At 48.5% G+C, this 16,005-nt stretch overlaps 1 protein-coding gene across 1 annotated transcript; it reads right to left on the bottom strand.

The window, feature by feature from the left end:
* Positions 1–11,437: 11,437 nt before the first annotated feature.
* Positions 11,438–15,049, bottom strand: PRPH (peripherin). Its single transcript, XM_005896395.2, has 9 exons — positions 14,437–15,049; positions 14,008–14,068; positions 13,752–13,847; positions 13,231–13,398; positions 12,984–13,109; positions 12,672–12,892; positions 12,508–12,557; positions 12,144–12,223; positions 11,438–11,892 (listed from the first exon to the last, which is right to left on the bottom strand). The coding sequence occupies exons 1-9, from the start codon at positions 14,976–14,978 to the stop codon at positions 11,827–11,829; spliced, it is 1,410 nt and encodes a 469-aa protein (XP_005896457.1). The 5' UTR covers positions 14,979–15,049; the 3' UTR covers positions 11,438–11,826.
* Positions 15,050–16,005: the final 956 nt, after the last annotated feature.

Genomic DNA, 16,005 nt, shown 5'->3' with positions numbered 1-16,005 from the left:
GCAGGCTGCAGTCCATGGGGTCGCTAGGAGTCGGACATGACTGAGTGACTTCACTTTCACTTTTCACTTTTCACATGCATTGGAGAAGGAAATGGCAACCTACTCCAGTGTTCTTGCCTGGAGGATCCCAGGGACGGGGGAGCCTGGTGGGCTGCCATCTACAGGGTAACACAGAGTTGGACACAACTGAAGTGACTTAGCAAAATATAGATAACTGCAAAAGTCTTACTGTATAGCACAGGGAACTATATTCAATATCCTGTAATAAACCACAATGGAAAAGAAAGAAAAAAAACCCAAGCATTTTCTATTCTCTAACATAAACTTTTAAAGGTAGTAAATGTATGAGTCTGGGCAAAGAGATAAAAGAATTTGGCTGTATTGTAAAATGTATAAATTATCTCTTGGGCTAGACAGACCTTGATCCAGTAACAATAGTGATACTTTATCAGTCCATTTCTCCTTCAGAAAAAGAAAGATTGTAAAATGGTTTATTATAAAGATAAGTTCCATGTAACAGTAGCTTAAATGAGAGAGAAATTTATTTATCTTTCACTTAAAAAAATACTATAATACGTTATAGTTGTGGAGGTTGTATTGTGGGGAAAGGGAGTGCTAAGGAATGAACTGCATCCCCCCAAATTCATATGTTGAAGACCTAATCCCCCATGTGATGGTATTTGGAGATGGAGCCCATGGGAGATTAGCTAGGTTTATGTGGGGTCATAAGGGTGGATTTCGCATGATGAGATTAGTGCCCTTGTAAGATAAGACATCAGAGAACTTGCTCTTCCTTTCCCCCACCCAAATGAAGGCACAGTGAGAAGACAGCTGTCTACCAGCCAGAAACAGAGCCCTCACCAGAAGCTGACCATGCTGGTACCTTAATCTTGGACTTGTCACCTCCGGAACTGTAAGAAAATTCATTTCTGTTGTTTTAAGCCACCCAGTCATAATATTTTGAATGGATTTGGCATCTTTGTCAAAAATTAATTGACCATAGAGATATGGGTTTATTTCTGGATTCTCAGTTCTATTGCATTGGCGTGTGTGTCTATCCTATGACAATATCATACTATTTTGATTACTTTAGCTGTAATAAGTTTTGAAGTCTAGAAGTGTGAGTCCTCCAACCTTGTTCTTCTTTTTTTCAAGATTGTTTTGTCTATTCAGGCCCTTCGCAATTCCATGCAAATTGGAGGATCAGCTTTTCCATTTCTGAAAAAAATCCTCTTTTTACTTTTAAAGTCAAATTTATTTTCTCTCTTTCACAGAGTTGGCTTTCTTGAAATATTTAGTGATTCTTACTTATGTGCTCACTTTTGTAACTGTTATTACTGGTTAGACTCTCTTCGTTTCTCTCTTCCTCTCTCTTTGCCATACTATGCAGTTTTCTGGATCTTAATTCCCTAACCACGAATGGTCGAACCCATGCCAGTGCAGTAGAAGTTCAGAATCCTAACCACTGCACCACCAGGGAACTGCCAGTCTTGCTTTTCTTTTAAAGAGCCCACATAGAGTGAGGAGGGTGTCGCTTCACAGGCTAATTTCACTGTTGGGCTATTTTCAGTGAAGACAGGGAAGGAGTAGGGCATGCCTTCCATCACTGCTGCAGGGATCAGGGCAATGGTTGTTGCTCCTTTGATACTTCAATGTAATCATCTTGTTTATTCCTCCTGGTCTGCTTCTTCTAGCATTTTGGGGATGGAACATCCCTTGTGCTACTCATCTCCACAGGAAAGCTCTTCTGTTGAGAGTTCTGCACTGTATACTTTTCCAGCTCCCATTGCCTGTGGCAGAAAGCCTCTGAGATAGGCCAGTTATCCCTGCCACCTGGTGGACGTGCCCTTGTGTCATCCCCCCGCCTTGAGGGCGACTTAGATGTAGAATATGACAGAGTGATGTGATGTTACCTCCAAGGCTGAGGGATAAAAAGACTGTTGTTCTGTCTTGGGTGCTCTCTCTTGGAAAAACTCACCCTTGAGAGGAAACCAGCTGCCAGCCCAGGAAGCTGCCCTGTGAATTATGAACTTGCCTAGCAAGCCCCTGTAATTGTATAATCTAATTATTTGCAGTAAGTCTCTCAATATATACCTCCCACTGTTTATGCCTCTCTGGATGCACCCTGACTGATGCAGATTTTGGTACCACAGAATGGATGCTGTAGCCAATACCTAAATGTAAATACCTAAAATTTTGTGAAAGTGACTTTGAAATTTGGTGATGTAGAAAGTCTGGAACCCACTCCAGTGTTCTTGCCTGGAGAATCCCAGGGACGGCGGAGCCTGGTGGGCTGCCATCTGTGGGGTCGCACAGAGTCGGACACGACTGAAGCGACTTAGCAGCAGCAGCAGCAGAAAGTCTGGAATAACTTTGAGGAGCATAAGAGAAACTCTGCAACAGGCTTCAATACCAGGTTGAAACTGTTAGATAAATAAACTATTTATTAAAAATAGGGGGAAAAGCCCTAGCTTGCTTTGAACAGACTGTTAGTAGAAATATGAATATTAACTCTCCTAGTGAGGGCTCAGAAAGAAGCAAGGAGCATTGTAGAAAATATTTGTATTACTTTAGAAAATGTATAAATCATCACCAAGAGACTGTTGGTGGAAATATGAACATTAAAGGTCCTGCTGGCATTGAGGACTCAGAAGTATATGAGGAACACGTTACTGGAAAACAGAAGAGAAGAACTATTTTTTATTTAGCAGAGAACACTTAGCAGAATTGAGTCTTACATTTATGTGAAAAGCAGAATTTGTAACAATGAACTTGGGTATTTAGCTTTGTTGCTAAGTGTTGAAGGTGGCACCTGGTTTCTTGCTGCTCACAGCAAAATCTGAAAGAGAAGAGATAAATTGAAGGAAGAAATGTTAAGCAAGAAAAGAATCAGAATGTGGTATTTGGGAAATTCTTGGCCTACCCATATTGCAAAAGATGGTAAAATTAGGTCATTTACTGTCTGGAAAGTGTGCCCTGAGGAGAAATATAAGAATGTAACGGAACAATCTTTTGTTAGTGCCTGAAAGTGAAAGTGAAAGTCACTCAGTGGTGTCCGACTCTGCGACCCCATGGACTGCACAGTCCATGGGATTCTCCAGGCCAGGATACCGGAGTGGGGAGCCTTTCCCTTCTCCAGGGGATCTTCCCAACCCAGGGATTGAACCCAGGCCTCCCACATTGCAGGCGGATCCTTTACCAGCTGAGCCACCAGGGAAGCCCAAGAGCTAGGGTAGCCTAGCCCTTCTCCAGAGGATCTTCCCACCCCAGGAATCACACCAGGGTCTCCTGCATTGCAGATGGATTCTTTACCAACTAGGAAGCATCAAAAGTCAAGGTATTCAGTCACACAAAGGACCATTTGGAGAGATTAGCCATGTGACTCATGGAACTCTTTAGCCATCTGAGCAAAAACCAAGCATAGAAATGGGATTATCCAAAAAGATTTGTGAACGTTCTTTTTCTAATAGGGTAAATCCCAGAGACATACACAGGAAACCCACACGGTTCTTAAGGATGCCACACAAGCAGAGTCACTGACAGCTTGTAATAGAAGGGACAGAAAGAGGGCAAAACAGAAGGAAGCTGTCAGACTCCCAAAACTGTACAACCAAGAAACAAGAAGATGAAAACACATGGAAAAGGAGAGATGACTCCAAAGGCAGGGCTGTGCGGCCAGAAGGTGGAGCCAGGGACCACAGAGAATTATTCCCAGGCCTTAAAACCTAATACTGTTTTCCCGGCTGGATTTCAAAATTGCTTCAGAAAATTCTACCCCCACCTATTTTCTCCCTTCTTGAGTGAGAATGTCTGTAACTGTTATCCTATTTCTGTCTCACCATTGTATTTTAAGAGTAAATGCCTTGTTTTCTAGTTTCACAAGTCCACAGATGAAGAGGAATTTCTTCCCAGGACAGATTATACCTGGAGCCTCACCCATACCTAATTTAGATGATTTAAATGATGAGATTTGGGACTTCTGAGCAAGACCTAGAGGGGATTTGGCTCTTTGGTTGCTGCTGTAACTGATAAAAATCTTGAAATAGGATAAATATATGTTGTATGTGAGATAAGCATGGATCTTTGGAGGCCTCAGGGCAGACTATGCTAAGCATAATGCCCTCCTCAAAAGGTGTCCAACCCTAATCCCCAGAACCTGTGACAGTTTTATTGAAGTGAAGTGAAGTCGCTCAGTTGTATCTGATTCTTTGCGACCCCATGGACTGTAGCCTACCAGGCTTCTCAGTCCATGGGATTTTCCAGGCAAGAGTACTGGAGTGGGGTGCCATTAGGTTGGTATAAACATAGCAGGTTTTGGACCATGAATTTTAAATCACTATAACTAGGCTCAAACACATCTTTATTCATCAGAAGAGGCACTATTACAATCAACAGATTTTGCCAACAAGAAATAAGTTTGTTTATTCCTGTAGCATAAAAATCCGTGCTTTGGGATTCAATGAACTCTGGGAAAGCATTTTCTGCCTCCTGCTGGTTACGGAAGTGTTTTCCCAGCAAAAAGTTGTCGAGATGCCTGAAGAAGTGGTAGTCGGTTGGCAAGAGGTCAGGTGAATAAGGTGGAAAAGGCAAAACTTCGTAGCCCAACTCATTCAACTTTTGAAGCACTGGTTGTAGGATGTGCAGTCGGACGTTGTCATGGAGAAGAACTGGGCCCGTTCTGTTGCCCAGTGCTGGCTGCGGATGTTGCAGTTTTCAGTGCATCTCATTCATTTGCTGAGCATACTTCTCAAATGTGGTGGTTTCACCGAATTCAGAAAGCTGTAGTGGATCAGAAAAGCCCCAGACCACCAAACAGTGACCATGACCTTTTTTTTGGTGCAGGTCTCGCTTTGGGAAATACGTTGGAGCTTCTTCTCAGTCCAACCACTGAGCTGGTCATCGCTGGTTTTCATATAAAATATGAAACTTTGAAACATATGAAACTTTGAAACATATGAAAACTTTGAAACATATGAAAACTTTCGTTGAACATCACAATCCAATTGAGAAATGGCTTCTTGTTGTTGTTGCGTAGATTAAGAGAAAACACCACTTCAAAACAATGATTTTTTTTTTTGAATTGTGGTCAGGCACCCACTTATTGAGCTTTTTTACCTTTTCAATTTGCTTCAAATGCCAAGCAATCAGTTTCAATGATCCTCTCTCAACTGATTGTTGTCAACTTCCTATGGCCGGCCACTGCATTCCTCATCTTCAAGGCTCTCATCTCCTTTGCAGAACTTCTTGAACCACCACTGCATTGTACGTTCATTAGCAATTCCTGGACTAAATGCATTGTTGATGTTGCGAATTGTCTCTGCTGCTTTAAGATCCATTTTGAACTCGAATTAAAAAATTGCTCCAATTTGCTTTTTGTCCAACGTCATTTCTATAGTCTAAAATAAATATAAAATAAACAACAAGTAGTGTCACTGGCAAAAAACATAAAGCAAGAAATGCGCATTAAAATTCTGTATGTAACTGCATTTATTTAAGAATGTATTCCAATGTCAAACAGCAAAGTGCAACAATGCAAAACCGCAACTACTTTTGCACCAGCCTTAATATTGGCATGGCAAAAGGAACTTTGATGATGCAAGTTAAAGATTTTGAGATGGGAGAGTGGTTCTAGATTGTCTGGGTACATCAATGTAATAACAAGGATCTTTATAAGAAGATCAGGATCAGAGAAGATATGCTAACTGAGGTGTGAGTCCTAGCTTTGAAGATGGAAGACAGCCACAGGACAGTCAATCTTTATAAGCTGGAAAAGGCTTCTCTAGAGCTTCTATCAGGAACACAGATCCGTCCCATTTTAGGCTTCTGACCTACAGCACTGTGAGATACTGAATTTATTGTTTTGAGTCACTAAGTTTGTGGTAATTTGTTACAGTAGTAATAAGAATTAATCCAGTATGAAAAAGTGTGCAACACATGCTCAAGCTGTCCCCTTGAAACAGAAAACAAAAACAAATGTTTGACATTTACACTGTTGAAGGATCACTAGAACTGTGGTCCCTGGTTTATAATTTATGACGGGTCCCTCCTGGGGCGAGCAGTTTCAGGAGGCCATATTCTGAACCACGTCCCCTCATTCTCCTGCCTACGCTGTGGCCAAGGTCACTCAGTTCTGCACAAATCATCTTGTTTAATGTTCATGACAAGCCTAGGAAATGATTGTTGTCTCCATTTTACAGATGAGGAAATGGAGGCAAACAGATATCTTCCCCAAGGTGAACTGGTAAGAAGACACAAGATTTAAATGCAGATTCTTAGCCACTGTACCATCTGGTAAGTAAAAATTGCTCTGTTCACACTCTTTCATTAGCTTAAAAAATATTTGTTTGGGGACTTCCCTAGTGATCCAGTGGCTAAGACTTCACCTTCCACTGTAGTGCGTGCAGGTTCAATACCCGGTCAGGGAGCTAAGATTCTACATGTCTCTCGGCCAAAAAAACATAAAACAGAAACAAAATTGTAACAAATTCAATAAAGACTTCTAAAATGTGTGTGTGTTCAGTTGCTCAGTCTGTCCAACTCTTTGCAATCCCATGGACTGTCTGTAGCCCATTAGGCTCCTCTGTCTATCGGATTTTCCAAACAAGAATACTGGGGTGGGTTTCCATTTCCTCCACCAGGGGATCTTTCCCCACCCAGGGATCAAACCAACCTCTCCTGTATTGGCAGGCAGATTCTTTTACCACTGAGCCATCTGGGAAGCTCAACAACTTTTTAAAATTCCACACCAAAAATTTTTTTAACAAAATAAATAAATCTGCTTAAACTCTGAGATTCTATGACAAGTATAATTGTCAAAGATTTAGGAACAAATACAACTGACATTTGCTTTGCATTGAACATTTGTTACCCATGGGAACGAAAGTGCACAGGAGGAGGGAAGCCCGTAGGCTTTTGGGTATCTCTCAGTGTGTCTTGTAGAGGACAAGGAGAGCGTCAATGAACCTATCAAGGCTGGTGAAGTGAACATCTTCTGTGATAGGAGGTAAGAACAGAACCAGAGAAAGCTCTGGAAGTCAGCGCACCATTGCTGTCAGGCCATGGAAGCTGTAGGACAATTGAAGCCCTGAGTAAGAAGAGACTGAGTCTGCAAGAGCCAGGGCAGATGGTGCGGCTCCTTGTGACAACAGCAACAGAAGCAGTAGGACCGCGGGTCAGGGAGCCTTGTGCTCCTGCCGCCAAGGTGGCTTCCGGTCACCTGTCATGCTCAGTGAGGCCCGATGGGGCTGCAGAGCGCATGTCTCACGTTTCTCGGGTCCCGTGAAGCGACTCCCACTCCACCCCAGGCAGCTGCAATTCTTGTCCCCCTTATTCCCATGTGTAACATCACAATGAGCTCCCCTTTACTTGAGATTTTGGGTTAGTCTCTATTCTTCCCAAATCAGATAACTGAGCCCCCTTTCCTACCCCCAGCAGGTGGCCCCTGAGGAATTATTCCACCACCACCACGGGCACCTACCTGGGCTCCAGGACACCTGCCACAACCAGTTCCCTCTAGGAACTGCTGAGTAACTGTGGCCACATCCTCACTTTTGAGGTGACCTTCTTACAAGCTGACATGAAAACCACCTCCCTTCTCCAACAAGCAGAGTACAATAAAATCAATGCTGTATGATCTTTCTTAATTACAATCAAATCCCAGCCCTGTCTTCTTGAGGTTAACATCAGATCCCTTGATTAGAATTGGATTTTGAGTTTTCCTCAAATTCTTCAGTCACAGCCAAGTCTGAGGTTGTACCATTTCAATATGTGGCTGGATCCACCTGTGAAAAATTGATTCTTTCTAATTCTCCCCACCACTGAAACACATTCAAATCTTGTCTTTTTCAGTTTTTCACCCAAAATCCAAGATAAAAAATGTATTTTGCATGAAAATCTAGAACATACATATATAAATACATTGAAAATAAAACGTTCACAATACCCTAAAGTTTTCTATTCTCTTTATTAAAATGTTTGACTTGACCTAAAAATATTTATTATAATATTTCATGACCTGCAGTTTGAGAATTATTGGTGTAGTTTCTCCTTTCTTCAAAATTTCACTTCTCAAACACAGATCTTTCTTGGCTGCAGCTGTTTCTCATCTTTTAGCAGTCAAACATCTCGGGAGAGAGTGGTCTGCTCTTCACTTCCTCAGCTCTCATTCACTCTTCAGTTGACAATGTTTTGTCTCTGATGGTACCCTGGCCTGAAGCTGCCCTCAGGAGGTCTAATATCTTCCTTGATGATAAAGCCCGAATTTCCCAGCTATTAGCTAACCTGTGTCCCCAGCATCCTCCCACATGACTAGCCATTCCCTCGTGAAAGTTCTCTCTTGCTCTGGCTTCCTAAGGCCTTCTACCATTTCTGCCAGTTAGTACTTAAGAGTCACTTTCTCTGCTCCTCTATGCATCTTTCCAAGGCCCTTCTCTTTTCTCACTTAATACACCATTCTTTTCTTTAAGATTTTATTTTCAGCTGTGCTGGGTCTTTGTTGCTTTGCACAGGCTTTCTCTAATTGCAACAAGAGGGGGCTACTCTTCCTTGCAGTGCCTGGGTTTCTCACTGTGGTATCTTCTCTTGTTGCTGAGCACAGGTTCTAGGGCATGTTGCCCCACAGCACATGGGATTTTCCCGGACCAGGGATAGAACCCAGGTCCCCTGCATAGGCAGGAGGATTCTTAACCACTGGACCACCAAGGAAGTCCCAATACACTGTTCTTGAGTGGTTTCATTTTTCTCTCATATGGAACACCTGAGAGGCCCTTCTCCTCAGCACAAACCCTTCCTTCTATCCAGTACAAACCCAGGCCACAGACTTTGATGTGAATGTTTCCAAATTGGAATTTTTGCTCACTTGAAAACCTAAACATTTGAAACTCTAAAGTTTTTGTCTGCTTTTCTGCAGTGATATTTCTCCTCTGATGTTATAAATACCACTGAATGAAAAGGAAAGAAGGCAAGGGGTATATGGAATGTGTGTGAAGGGTGACAGTGGTGGGAAGTTGCAATATTTGCAGTAGATATTGTGGTTAATCCCCAGCATCCATTCCATATTAGACGATTAGCCCAAGTCAGTAAGTGGCTTTCCCTGGTGAATGTTACTGCTCTAGGAACAGACATACCCATGATCCTTGCCAGACAGCCTGAAGGAAAGGACTTAAATCTCATACCTGGGAGGAAGGTTTTCTTTTTCCTTCACTGGATGTGAAAACAGAAGCATCACCCAGTAGCTGCTGGCACTCTGCTTTGGACCATGAAGAGAACCATCCCAAGGATGAAAGTGCCCTCCAAGGAAGGCTGAGCAGAACCATGGACAGAGCCTGGGTCCTTGACTTTATAGTAAGTCTCCTACATACATACCAAGGAGTCCCATTCAGAGAATGCATTCCCAAGTCTGATTTGTTCGTAAATCCAACAAAATTAGCCTAGGCACCCAACTAAAACAATCAGCTGTAGTGTACTGTAGTATAACAGGTTTCTAATATTTTTCACACAAATAATACATGAAAACACAAATAAAGAAAACATTAGATCTTACGGTACAGTACCTGGAAAAGTACAGAGTACAGTACAACAGCTGGCCCGTTCACATCTTTGAAAGTTCATACGTAGGGGACTTAACTGTAGTAAGCTACTGAACCAACCTCAGAGCCCACCTACCTCTGGCTTCTGGTCACATGAGATACATGTTTAATTTCTTTTTCTTAAAGAATGAGGTTATTGTCACTTGTAGCCGAGAGCATCCTGATAGATTCAGTATCTCAAAATATTCCATCACCCTTGAACTTCAAACCTGTGGACTCAACTGCCCGCCAGCCCTTCCCCTTGGTGGTTTCATAGCATCTCACCCTGAATGAGTCGAAACTACTTTTGCTGTCTAGGGCCTCCTCATTGCCCTACACCAATCTTTCCTGTTTCTATGAAAGGTCCCACCATCTGTCTGCTTGTTCCCTTTAAAACCTTGGATCACCTTTGCTATTTCCTTTTCTCTACACTGAAAATCACCCCTTAGGGTGACGGGTCTCAAATCTATCCACCTCTTTGCCCAAAATCATCTCTTGCATGTTTCACTGCAACAGCATCTGAGCTGGTCTTCCATCTCCTTCTAACTCTTTCTGCACCCCACAGCCAGAGTGATCTTTCTAAAATACAGGTCTAAATACTTCACCCATTAAATCCTTTTCTTTCCTTTTTCCTTAGAATAAATTCTGAGTGCCTTAATATGTCATATAAGGTCCTCAATGACTTGGCCCTCATTGTCCTTCCAACCCCAACACCATTCCTTCCTTTCTAGCCTTCATTTCAGCAACATAAAACTACTTTTACTTTCCAAACTCCCTCTCTCTCATCTTATGGCTTATGTATCTGCCTAGAAAGTCCCCCTCCTCTTCCTGCTTCACCTGAATAACTCCTACTTCTCCCATGCTCATTGTGATGGTGCCTCCTTTAGGAAGCCATCCCTACCCCAAGACTGGATTATGTGCTCTTCTTCATGTTCCCCCAACACTATCTCCTTATCCCAGTCACATCACTTATCACAGGGTTGAATTGTGTGCTTATTTGCCTATGTCCCCCACCCAGACTGTGAGTTCTGGCTTACTCTCTGTACCTCGCACTATAATTGAGTGAGGAAAATCATTCTAAATTCAGAAGTGATTTTGACTTCAAGACAAGGGTAGGTTGGAATGGAGTGGAGGACAGCATGGAAACAGATACTTCCAAGCATGGGGAGGAGTGATGGCAGCAGAATCTGATCTGCTTGCTTAAGTGCAGTGAACAGGTTCGTGTGGGTGGCAGGGCCATACCAGGGGAAAGGGCTACTGAGGCAGAAAATGTAACCCAGGCAAGAGCTGAGAGTGGCCTGGACCAGTGGGGTGGCAGTGGGCACGGGGAGAGCCAGACAAGCTTGAAACAGCTATGAAGCAGAATTAACAGAATTGGAGCATGTGAAGAAAAGAAAGGGCATAAAATGAGGTGAGCTGTAATTTGAGCAATGGAAGCCCTGGTGGTATCTTCACCTATGATGGAGAATCCGTAAGGAAGAGCATGACTGCAGACAGTGGAGAGCAAGGTGACGGGTTCTGCTTTGGTCATTCAGGGTTGCAGATGGGGATGGAGCTTGAGAAGGAATGGACAGAGAGGTAGGAGAAAAATCAGGAGGGTAGACAGGAGTCACAGATGCGAGATAGTGAGAGTCAGACAAGAAATGACTTGAGGCAAGGGGAAAATAGTGCTGAGCCTCCTTTGCATGGACGCTCCCATACCACAAACACAAGTGCACTGGGGAGTTCTCTCTCTCTTTACAATTCCATGATTAAAAAAAACCCTAAATATAACTAACTTACAGTATTATATTACATTCAGGTATATAACACAGTGATTCCATATATTTATACATTACAAAATAAGCACCACTGAAGAGGGTTCCCTTGATAACAGTTTTATTTGATTTAAAAGTGAAACTCAGACCCTGACCCACCCACTAACCTTGGGGCTGTGGCAGGAATAGACTCGTCCTGGGGTTGGTCAGCTTCTTACCAGAATGAGAAATGGGGGAACATACAGACTTTTATCAGGACAAGAAATGGGGACCATAGAGACTCTTAGCAGGACTAGAGTGGGGAACATATGGATCATGCCTATGTGGGCATGGACAGGCAGGGAGAGGCCCAGCTACAGTGCTGGGTAGGGCTTGGCCACCGGCCAGGTAAGGGGTGACTGGCGCCATCCCCTGGACACATGCAGAAGGGAGGAGACTAATTTCGGACTGGTGTTAGGATTTGGCCTTAGAGGCCTGGGGCAGGGCAGGGAGCTCTGATCAGTTCAGTAGCTCTGAGGAGACTTGTCCAGCTCACTGTGCTGCTCCTTCTGAGACTCTGTCACCACCTGCTGGGGGGTGAGGCATGTGAAGGGCACAACCCACTCAGCACCACCCTCCCTCTAGCTCCTTTGTGGCAAGGTGTACCCCCTCCCTCTCAACCAGTTGAGGCTCCCGTCTGAACATCCACCTCCATCTCCCTGTCTCACTCTCACCCCAAGAATCACTCACCCACAAACACCCGAAGATTACTTACACCAGGCTGGGGCTCAGAAATACTATGGGAAGTGATGGGGTTCTGGGCTCAAGTGGCCCATCTCACCTCCCCATCCCGGGTCTCAATGGTCCTGATCAGAACCATCTTCCGGCTGTGGGTTTCCTGGGGAGGTTCCACCTCAGGTACTGAAAAGGGCAGGATGAGAGGTTGAGGGGAGGAGTCTTGGGATATCCAAGCCCCTATATCTTTTTGGGGTGCAAACAGTTGAAGACGACTGAGCGACTGAACTGAACTGAGTATCTCTTTGGGAGGAGAGGAGTGGGGAGGGGTAGGGCCTGAGGATCAGGGGCGAGGACAGACTAGGACTCAGGCAAGAATCAATCCCTGAGCAGAGCCATAGCAAGAGTCCAGTCAGGGTAGAAATGGACAAGGGGATAGACAGGTTGGAACTCAAACGCGGAAGACTCACCAGTCGTCTTTATACTCAAGGATGCAAAGGAATGGACTGGCACGGAAATCCTGGGGACAAAACCTGTAGTCAGCTACTCGGAGTGGGGTTGGGGGGGACCTTGGCCTTCCACCCGCCTCTCCTCCACCCCCACCCATCCCGACCACGCCCCACCCTCCCCTCACCGGCTCTCCTCGCCCTCCAGCAGCTTCCGGTAGGTGGCGATCTCGATGTCCAGGGCCATCTTGACGTTAAGAAGCTCCTGGTACTCTCGCAGGTGTCGCGCCATCTCCTCTTTGAGCTGCCGTAGCTCCTCCTCAAGCCGCGCGGCGCCCGCCTGGTACCCGCCGGCCTCCAGGGCAAACTGCTCCTCCAGCTCCCGCAGCTGTCTGAGCAGCGCCTCGTTCTGGGGAGGTGGGTGAAGAGGGGGGGTCAATAGGGGGAGCCCAGCCTTCGTCCTCCACCCCCGGGGCCGGGGCGCGCAGCCTGGTCCTCACCGTGCCGCGAAGCCCGTCCACCTCGCACGTCAGGCTCTGGATCTGGCGTCGGGACTCATTCATCTCCTGCTTGGCCTGGCGCAGGGCCTCGTGGTTCCGGTTGGCGGCGTCGGACAGGTCCGCGTACTGCGGCGAGGGTGGCAACTCGGGCGTGAGCGGGCCAGATGGGCCCTTCCCCCCAGCGCCCCACCCTTCCAGGCCCTCCCAAACCCTCCCACCCCCGCGCCCCCCCACCGTACCCTCGCACCTTGGACTTGTACCACTCTTCTGCCTCCTGCAGATTCTTCGCCGCGATGCTCTCGTACTGGGCTCGGATGTCCCTCAGCGCCGCTGTCAGCTCGGGCTTCACGGTCGCCTCCACCTCGACGTGCTGCACTTGCTGGCTCTCCACGCTCAGCTGCAGGTCTCTCAGCTCCTGTCGCCCAGGGCAAGATGCCGAGTTCACCGCGCAGATTCCACGCGGGCCACACAGTTGGAGCGCAGAAAAGAGAAGAAACACTTGAATGAACAGAAGGGGGCGCCAGGGAGCGCAGCGCGCTTAGCCTGCACAGCCCGAGCCCCGCGGGTACTGTCATCGGCGAGGTTTCAGGCGTGCATCTCCGCTGCTTGCCACCAGGTGGCGCAGGGGTGTGAGTCTAACCACCTGTAGAGGGGGTGGAGGGAGGGCCCACGTCTACTCAGTGAATCTCGTTTCTCTTCCAACGCTCCCCCAGCTCCAGAGACCACCCTCAACCTCTGAAGTCGCACCTAACACCTGGGTCCACCCACCTCCTCGTGCAGCTTCTTGAGGAACTCAATCTCATCCATCAGAGATTCAATCTTGCGCTCTAGCTCCAGGCGGGACAGGGTGGCGTCGTCCACGTCCTACAGGGGTTCGAGAGCAGGGAGGGGTTGCTTAGGTCGAGGGAGAGCCTGGCCCTCCCTGTCTGTCTCTGGGGGCTTCTGGTCACCTCCCTTTGCCCACAGATGCCACCCTGGATATGCAGGTGGTGGGTAGGGGTGGGGATGGGAAGACCGAGCTCACCTTACGGAAAAGCACGAGATTGTGCTCCGCATCCTCCCTCTTGCGAGTCTCTTCCTCCAACCTGGTGAGAAGAGTGTGCAGAAACTGAGCTCCGGGGTCACCGCCCAGCCTGCAGACCGCGACCCCCAGGATCTGGGTCAGAGCTGCTACTGCAGCCTCTAGGGAGGGGTCTTCAGGCAGCCTGATGGACTTGCCCCGTTTTCTCTGTAAACTGCTGGAAGGTGGGGTGGGGCCCCTTTGTACACAGGGGAGACACAGTAACTCCCCCTCCCTCACCTCCCCTGAGACTCAGCAAAGTGGTGGTGATAGGGGAGTGCCCGCCGGCGAGGGTGCTGCCTGCACACGCACAGCTGGACAGGCGAGGGGCGGCTCCTCCCTCCCGGCGGCAGCCTCGACGGTCGCCGCCCAGCCCTGGCCCTGCCCTCTGACCTCTGCTTGAGCGCTGCCAGGTCCTCCGCCAGCCCGTCGCGCTCCACCTGCACCCGGTCGCGCTCCCGGCCCAGCAGCTCCAGCTCCCTCCGCAGCTCACGGAGCTCCTGCTGGCACAGCTGGTCGGCGCGCGCCGGCTCCTGGCCCCGGGCCTGGTTCAGCTCCCCGCGCAGGGCCGCGTTCTGCTGCTCCAGGAAGCGCACCTTCTCGATGAAGTTGGCGAAGCGGTCGTTGAGCTCCTGCAGCTCCTGCTTCTCGTTGCTGCGCGTGGCCAGGAACTCCTGGTTGAGCGCCTCGGCCATAGAGAAGTCGAGGCGCTCCGAGGGCAGGCGCAGGAGGGCGCCCGTGCCCGCCCGGGGACCGCGGAAGCTGCCCAGGCGCACGGAGGAGCCGGGGGACGCCGAGCCCAGCAGGCGGCTGCTCGAGAAGCGGGAGCTGGACGAATAGGAGAAGGCCCCCGGGGACAGTGAGGGCGGTGGCCCGAAGGTGCGGCGGTATGAGGTGGAACTGACGCTGGACCGGAGGCCCGACGGGTGGCTCATGGCGGCCGAGGATGGGCAGTCACCGCCGGCAGAGCTGGTCAGGGCGCGGGGAAGGAGCCGCAGACCGCTGCGAGGCGGATTTATAGGCCTGCGGGTTCGGGGGGGGGCCTGGGCTGCTCCTCCCACTGGCCTGACGGTGGGGCTATGTGGGGAGGGGGACGCCCCACCCCTGCGGAGCAGCGGGAGTGCCGCACCCTCTCTGGTGCTGGCGCCTGGCCCACTTGATTCCCCCTGTTGCTGGCGGGGAAGGAAGCAGGAATGGCGACCACAGGCCACAGACAGGCAGGGGGGTGAGGGCCAGTGACTTCTAGCAAGCATCCAGAGCTGGAGCCTAGGATGGGAGGGCCCGACTTGAACTGGGGGTCCCTGGCTGAAAGACCTGGCCAGGTAGGGAGATAGAAGGACTGGAGGTTAAAGGGCAGGCTTCACATGAGTAGGGAGGAGGTGGCCCAGGTGATGGAGAATCGGCCTGGCTTAGGCCCCAGAGTCTGTGACTCCACATGTCCCCTGAAGGCCAGGCTTCACTTTCAACTGCTGTCAGCTTACCCCTCTGTCACCACACCCAGGGAGATCTGGGGGACAGGAGCTCAGAGGCAGCCGAGGTGGGTGAGGGAGGGCTGGTCTCTCCATAATCCCCAGGGCTCTGGGCAGGGTTGCTGCCTGGCGCCAGCTCTGCTGCTAATGGACTGGCTTCTTCCCCTCCCCCTCCCCTGGACATTTGGCCAGGGGGTTGCCTGCTGATGTCTCACCCTTAAAGACACAGATCCCAAATCCATCTCAGGCCCTAACAAGGTGGGCACATCAGAGGAGGCGGAGGGTCCCCAGCTCTGGGTCCCACTCCAGACGTCTGTGTCCCACAGGAGGCTGAGCTCAGTGAGCCAGTGTGTGCTGTCTGACTTTACTGGCTTCTCCCTCCCCCCAACCAACCGCTGCTCAGTCACGGCCTTACGGGAACCAGGGCCATTCCTGAGGTAGGAAGGGGAGGGGGCTGAGGGGCAGCAGCTGCTGCCAAGCCTGCGAGGTGGAC

Source organism: Bos mutus, chromosome 5, assembly GCF_027580195.1.
Source record: "Bos mutus isolate GX-2022 chromosome 5, NWIPB_WYAK_1.1, whole genome shotgun sequence".
Classification (NCBI taxonomy): Eukaryota; Metazoa; Chordata; class Mammalia; order Artiodactyla; family Bovidae; genus Bos; species Bos mutus.
The sequence above is the reverse complement of the archived record's forward strand: the minus strand, read 5'-3'. Positions and strand labels throughout refer to the sequence as shown.

Bases quoted from the DNA above. Each gene is read 5' to 3' on its own strand.
- PRPH (XM_005896395.2), bottom strand. From the start codon at position 14,978: ATGAGCCACCCGTCGGGCCTCCGGTCCAGCGTCAGTTCCACCTCATAC. The intron at 12,558-12,671 runs GTGAGGGGAGGG...TTTTGTCCCCAG, and splicing joins CTGGAGGGCGAGGAGAGCCG to GATTTCCGTGCCAGTCCATT. The intron at 11,893-12,143 runs GTGAGATGGGCC...CTCACCCCCCAG, and splicing joins TTGAGACCCGGGATGGGGAG to CAGGTGGTGACAGAGTCTCA.